The following is a 7,074-nucleotide window of genomic DNA, read 5'->3' as shown; positions in this document are numbered from 1 at the left end:
CTTATTATATTGTATTGTCATTGTGTTGAATGTCTGTACTAGAAGCTTCCAACACCAAAGAAAATTCATTGTGTGTGCAAGCACACTTGGCAATAAAGCTCTTCTGATTCTGATTCTTTTAACAGCAGTTAGTGTTTATGACAAAAGGCTTGACAGAAACGTGGGCTTCCCTGGTCGTTGTTTAGGTTAGTTAAAACCCTTTATTACACGACTCATTTGAATGCTTGATTCTGATTGGCCAGTCGTGACATTCCAAGGGTTGTTATTTTCAAATAACAACAGCTCAAAACTAATAACACCCTGTAACCCGGATGCTGCGAATCATTTTGAGAGGGGCAGTTTAATATTACACAAAAACGAATTATAAATATGTATTTTATATGACAATTACTTACATATGATTCAACCAATTTGCCTGTTCGTGACGTTTGAACGTCGTTTCTTACTTTAAAACCGAAACTCAACGGCTTTTCCTCGCGGAAGGTCTGCATTCGGTAAAAAATGAGCTAATACAATATTTCAAATTCACATTTTATGTCCAGTTTTGATCACACTGTCTGGGCTTATTTCTGCGATAACAACCTGTTGCCTACATTATCCCTTATTTTAGAAAGTCATCCGGCTCGTCTCCTTGACCGCAGATTCAGGTTTACAAGCCTTGTTTTCCTCCGTTTCTCAGTCAATACTCGCATTTCCCCCTTCATGAACATCAACTTTTGCTACACAATAAAAACACATTTTAGTTTCATGGTTTAATCAATTTAAACAATCAAAAATAACGCAAAACATAGGTATTTTGAATTTGTGATAGGATTCAAATCAAAAACATTTCCCCCCAATTTGTGTCCCCCCACTTCTCAAACCAAAGTTACACCCTTGGCTATACCCTACATATATATATATATATATATATATACTGTATATATACTGTATATATACATACACCCACTGGTCTTGCTGCTTAAAACGTCTCCAAGCTGCTTTTGTTGTTGCTTTCCCTATTTTGTTTTTAAACACGCTTTTCTTTCATTCAGTTTCTTTCTTTTAAAAAAATCACAATATTTCCCGCGGCCCCGCCTCCGACAACCGAGTCAAGCGCGTCACCGTCAGTGTTGGCAGCGCGCTGTCAGTGACTGAAAGAGTCCCGCTGAAGCTGCCAGGAAACACTGATAAAACTGCTCACTTTCAGTCAAAGTTGCTTTAAGGTGTGTTGTGCCGAAAAATGACTCCTGCCAAAAGACTCGGCTCGAGAGAAATCGACACTGAATTCACGCCTTCTTCTTGCGCTGCTTTATTAAGATATTTTGATGCATTACGAATCGTTGATATCTGTCACAACTTTTAATACTAGCTTTATTTAAATGACACGCGACAAAATAAAACAAAGCCCTTCCGTAGCCCTACTGTTCAAAAGCTCACTAGTCCGAATCCTTACGTTTTCTCTGTCTCTTCAGTCCCTTTACAGTTGTTTTAAACCTCCACGTTATGTTTATTCTACGTTTAAAATAAAGTATGTTCACCCCAATATAGTACTTCATACATTTATATAATATTATACATATATATATATATATATATATAAGTATTCAAACAGATATGGCAGTGTTGGCAAAGTTACATCTGTATTCTTTAAGAACCATTCTTCTTTCAAGTAAAATCTTGCATATGTTTTTTTGTGATCTTGTGTATGTGAAACATATGATGCTTTGTAAAAAAATATATTGTTTTGTGGTCAACAGTACTGGGCTGGCATAGACCTGTTTTTTCCCAATGCTACTGTATAACTTCATAATCAAAGCATAAGTGAAGAATTATGCACAAATATTAATAAATGGCATATTTAACTGTAATAATTGGCATGTTACTAGAATAAACAAACACACGGACTTCTATCTGTTTTGTCATTCGGGGTCGTCGGTAATGGTTGTATTAGATAGTACACCACTTCTTTTGATATTCAGCCTATGTAATATATATATATCATAAAACTTTAAGGGGCGGTTTCCCAGACAGGGTTTAAGGCTAGTCTCAGACTAACTTAAATGTGAGAGATGCCTTGATCGAAAACAACTTGCACTGACATATCTTAAAATATATCACTGTGATTGTTTTGTCTCAAGATGCACAAAGTAATATTTTTTTTGTAAAGTATGTTTTTTAAAACAACTTAATTATCCTAATTTAACTAAGGCCTAGTCCTGGCTTAAGCTAAACCTTGTCTGGGAAACCGCCCCTATAGGTTTAGGTTTACTGCATGCTGTATTTTTTCTCTTGTCATGTTAAGGAATGGTGTTATGGTGTCCTCAGACGTTCAATAAATATGTGGAATGGAAGAAATGTATCAGATCGAAAACATTTCGCCGCAGACTCGTCTCACGTCTCACAAAACTTCATCAATGTTACCCAGGAAAACAACATGACTTTATGGTGTTTGTGTGAAATAATTTAAGGAATTGAGTCCAGTCACAAACAACCACAACACAAATTAAACCTGGTGTGGGTTTATTTAGCCATCTGGGCGTGTACTTGTGAGTTTCTGTTTAGAGTAATTAAAGTGCACGACTTTCTTACATATAAATAACGTTACACAAATGTCTCATTTGATGGCTTGATATATAGACGCATTTGTCTTACATTTACATTTAGTCATTTAGCAGACGCTTTTATCCAAAGCGACTTACAAAGAGTTTAAGGAGCAATAAGCGATATGTCATACAGGAGCAATAATGCAATAGGTGCCAATACAAAGTTACTAGTTTCAACCAAAGCCAGACCACTACCTGTTGAGAGAAAGAGAGAGGGTTAGTGTTTTTTTTTCATTTGTCTGTCAAGTATTCATTCATTCAAGTCTTCTTCATATATTGAGTTAATAGAATTATGATGTGTTGCTATACTCATATAATTATGACGTGTGTATTTATTAATTAACAGAGTACAGAAACATTAGAGATATTTACTTTTCAACTCAACTTTGAAAACAAAGTTTCAAACTTTCAAAGTTATTTATATCTTTCTTTGAAGTTTTGCTCTTTTGTTCTCATATATAATAAAAAAAGACAAACAAAACAAAGCGTGTTTTCGTCTAATCTATAAAACCAAAAAATGACGGAAAACAGGAATTACATAAATGAAAAGCCACAGAATGTATTTCTTTATTTGAACGTTTCTCTGCCACACCGAGTGGGCGGTGCCTTTGAATGACGCACGAACATTCAAGGCCTCTGATTGGACGGGAGAAGTTTCCGCAGGCCTGCTGTGTTTATATAGCCAATCAGCGCGCATCTCTGGGTAGTGTCTGAGCTCGAGCGAGCACACGAGTTTCTCTTGGTGGAAGATCGCGAGGTAGCGCCATCGTCCAGCTTTCATTGACCGTCATGGAGGAATCGAGTAGTTGACGTTTCCTGTAACCTTCTCTTTTTTACGCTTTACTTCGTACGGTCATCGATCCTTTATCACGCACAGCCTTCCATCAGCTTTGACGCGCGTGACTGGCGGTTAGAAAGATGAAGTTCATCATTGGCATCGGCGGGTGAGTGAGTGAGTGAGCGAGCCAGAGCGCGTGCTCGATGCAGGCCGCGTGCTTCTTTTATTACTTTACAGAAACTCAACCTAGTAACCGTCATATCCACCCGAATACCATCGAGACTGTACTTACTGTAAAACATCGGCGACTTTCATTCATCCACGACTGTCAATAAAAGCAGTAAAATCATGTGACAGATTCAGTTTGAGCCGTGTGGTTTTACTATGGTAACAGGTTTGACAGAAGGTGTGTGTGTTATTTCCTAACTGATGAGTGTCGCATTGGTGATTTTCTCGATGAAGATACTGTGGTAGTTTCTGAGATCGGTGTTCTGCTGTATTTAAGTTGTATGTCAAGACAGCCACGCGTGAAATAATACTCACGTTAGAGGAAGTTCTTCACAGTGATAAAACTTGCATCATATGATCATTTCTATGGTATTCTGTAGCATTAACTATAGTAAATGGGAGAATTGTAGTAACTCTTTAGTATTTCTTTGTGTATTTATAGCAGTACCACATCAATCTACGATACACGAGTGACTGTATGTTTCTGGATATTGTTGCTGTTTTGTATAGTTAAAGAGAGTGTGTGTGTTTTTCTTTCCTCAGGGTCACAAACGGGGGTAAGACCACCCTGACACACAGACTGACCAAGATTCTGCCCAACTGCTGTGTGGTCCATCAGGATGATTTCTTCAAGGTCAGTATATATATATGTGTGTGCGCACCCAGTACTGTAGATTGATGTTTATGGTGTGGCGAAGGGTGTCGGATGAGAGAAGCTTGCGGCTTGTGCCGTGCTGAAGGTGCATCTCACTGGTGTATGTTTCAGCCCCAGGATGAGATTGAAGTTGGTGAAGATGGCTTTAAGCAGTATGATGGTAAGCTGGGCTCTTATCAGAGGGTTGGTGCGTATGTGTGTGTTTTCAAGCAAAGTGCCTCAATAAGTACTGTGTCTGTAACTGATACGCCCGACTCCTCCACTCACTCACTCGCTGCGTGTGCGTGTTTGATTCTGCAGTCATCACCGCTTTGGACATGGATTCCATGATGAGCACCATCCACGCCTGGCAGCAGAACCCCGTTAAGTTTGAGAGATCTCACGGCATTAACAACACCCTGGACTCTGAGATTGTTCAACACGGCCGGGATAAAGATGAAGGCGTTCACATTCTGATCGTGGAGGGATTCCTGCTCTACACCCACAGGTGAGACGCATGATGTTCATGTTATGAATCATCTTCAGTTTAAGAGAATGTCACTTATTTAACGCTGAACGGCTGATTTCAGCTTTATTAAATGTTTTCTTTTCCATAAACAGACCGTTGATCGATGTGTTCAACCAGCGATACTTTATTTCCATTCCATACGAAGAATGCAAAAAGAGGAGGAGGTGAGTGTCACGGTTCATCTTCAGCTAGAACACCGATGTGAGTTTTCCCTGATTCACAACCTCTGTGTGCGTGTTCAGGTCAAGAAACTATGCTGTGCCGGACCCGCCCGGTCTGTTTGACGGACACGTCTGGCCCATGTATGTGAAACATACAAAAATCATGGAGGACTCAGGGGTTGATGTGGGTAAGTGTTTGTGTAGCTGTGTGTGTTTGAGTACATTGAGATGCTGATAGTGTGTGTTTGTGTGTTACAGAGCAGCTAGATGGAACCATGTCTAAAGAACAACTGTACAACTTTGTGCACGGAAACATTCTGAATGACATCCAGGAGAATCTGCCGTGATGAAGGTACAGTGTGGATTCTCACATGTGTTTTCATTGTGTTCATCAGAAATTGACTCGCGTGTGTGTGTTGTAGACATGCTGAGGTGTTGTCATGCAGCAGGATGAAGCAGCTTTGCATCATACGTGTACTCCAACCTACAGACGCTGTTGCAGTGTTTTTATATGGTTTTATATCCGCTGTATTTATTGCTTCTCAAGCTCTTATAACGCTCCACCTCTGTATGAACGGAATGTTTTATGGTTCCAGCACAAGAGAATAAAATAAAGCTCCTGTGACGTGATTGTTGTTGATTTGTTTATTCTGCACATGACACAATATTTCATGACTTCATTTCTGATCTGCTTTCAAAATAGAAATTCAGACTTCAAGCACACGAGTTATATGGTGAACATTAAAGCTTCATATAGAGGTGTTGTGTGACCGATGAAAGTCTCTTTAAAGCTCCTGTAAGAGCAGTGTTTGAGTTGATGATATTCTATGAAGTCAACAGTGACTCGCAGGTTATTTTCATGTGTAAATGGCTCATCGTGATGTTTTGGGAGACTGCTGCTGTGTTTTCGTCGGGTGGTGACCGCAGACCGGTCATTATGGTTTTCTCCTCAATTCTTTTTTCTTAAGCACATCCTGTGAAAGTCTCACCGCTAAACACAGATGTGTGTGTGTCTGCTTTGGATGTTTTATTATAAGAGTAAAGACACTTGAGCTTCACCTCTGAAAAATAACTCCCAGAAATTCAGTACCGTGACAATAATAAAAAAAAGAATTTCACATACTCTATATTTCTTTGTTTCATGTGTTTACTTTGACTAGGAATATCACGGTTGTGAAATTTGGCTGATGATTAATTGTGTATTAAATAATTGCGATTAATTGTCTGTTTTAAGGCTTTAATAATATAAAGATTAATGACAATTAATTTATTAAATGAAGAAAATACACTCACCTAAAGGATTATTAGGAACACCATACTAATACGGTGTTTGACCCCCTTTCGCCTTCAGAACTGCCTTAATTCTACGTGGCATTGATTCAACAAGGTGCTGAAAGCATTCTTTAGAAATGTTGGCCCATATTGATAGGATAGCATCTTGCAGTTGTTGGAGATTTGTGGGATGCACATCCAGGGCACGAAGCTCCCGTTCCACCACATCCCAAAGATGTTCTATCGGGTTGAGATCTGGTGACTGTGGGGGCCATTCTAGTACAGTGAACTCATTGTCATGTTCAAGAAACCAATTTGAAATGATTCGAGCTTTGTGACATGGTGCATTATCCTGCTGGAAGTAGCCATTAGAGGATGAGTACATGGTGGTCATAAAGGGATGGACATGGTCAGAAACAATGCTCAGGTAGGCCGTGGCATTTAAACGATGCCCAATTGGCACTAAGGGGCCTAAAGTGTGCCAAGAAAACATCCCCCACACCATTACACCACCACCACCAGCCTGCACAGTGGTAACAAGGCATGATGGATCCATGTTCTCATTCTGTTTACGCCAAATTCTGACTCTACCATTTGAATGTCTCAACAGAAATCGAGACTCATCAGACCAGGCAACATTTTTCCAGTCTTCAACTGTCCAATTTTGGTGAGCTCGTGCAAATTGTAGCCTCTTTTTCCTATTTGTAGTGGAGATGAGTGGTACCCGGTGGGGTCTTCTGCTGTTGTAGCCCATCTGCCTCAAGGTTGTGCGTGTTGTGGCTTCACAAATGCTTTGCTGCATACCTCGGTTGTAACGAGTGGTTATTTCAGTCAAAGTTGCTCTTCTATCAGCTTGAATCAGTCGGCCCATTCTCCTCTGACCTCTA

The 7,074-nt window shown here is 39.7% G+C and overlaps 1 protein-coding gene across 2 annotated transcripts; it reads left to right on the top strand.

The window, feature by feature from the left end:
- Positions 1-3,299: 3,299 nt before the first annotated feature.
- On the top strand, positions 3,300-5,545 carry mibp2 (muscle-specific beta 1 integrin binding protein 2). Of its 2 annotated transcripts, XM_057348054.1 has the most exons (8): positions 3,300-3,529; positions 4,135-4,225; positions 4,358-4,406; positions 4,547-4,733; positions 4,847-4,918; positions 4,997-5,103; positions 5,174-5,267; positions 5,338-5,545. In XM_057348054.1, exons 1-7 carry the CDS (start codon positions 3,504-3,506, stop codon positions 5,260-5,262), a joined length of 621 nt encoding a protein of 206 aa, XP_057204037.1. In that variant the 5' UTR covers positions 3,300-3,503; the 3' UTR covers positions 5,263-5,267; positions 5,338-5,545. The 2 variants fall into 2 exon arrangements, with proteins under 2 accessions (XP_057204037.1, XP_057204038.1); XM_057348055.1 differs by lacking the exons at positions 3,300-3,529; positions 4,358-4,406.
- Positions 5,546-7,074: the final 1,529 nt, after the last annotated feature.

The sequence above is a fragment of the Triplophysa rosa genome, linkage group LG12 (genome assembly GCF_024868665.1).
Source record: "Triplophysa rosa linkage group LG12, Trosa_1v2, whole genome shotgun sequence".
NCBI classification, from domain to species: domain Eukaryota; kingdom Metazoa; phylum Chordata; class Actinopteri; order Cypriniformes; family Nemacheilidae; genus Triplophysa; species Triplophysa rosa.
Note: the sequence above shows the minus strand (reverse complement) of the source record. Positions and strands in the feature narration are given on the sequence as shown.

Excerpts from the sequence above, each read along its gene's own strand:
- mibp2 (XM_057348054.1), top strand. The coding sequence starts at position 3,504 with ATGAAGTTCATCATTGGCATCGGCGG. Across the intron at positions 3,530-4,134 it reads TTCATCATTGGCATCGGCGG|GGTCACAAACGGGGGTAAGA; the intron begins GTGAGTGAGTGA and ends TTCTTTCCTCAG. Across the intron at positions 4,734-4,846 it reads TTCCTGCTCTACACCCACAG|ACCGTTGATCGATGTGTTCA; the intron begins GTGAGACGCATG and ends TTCCATAAACAG.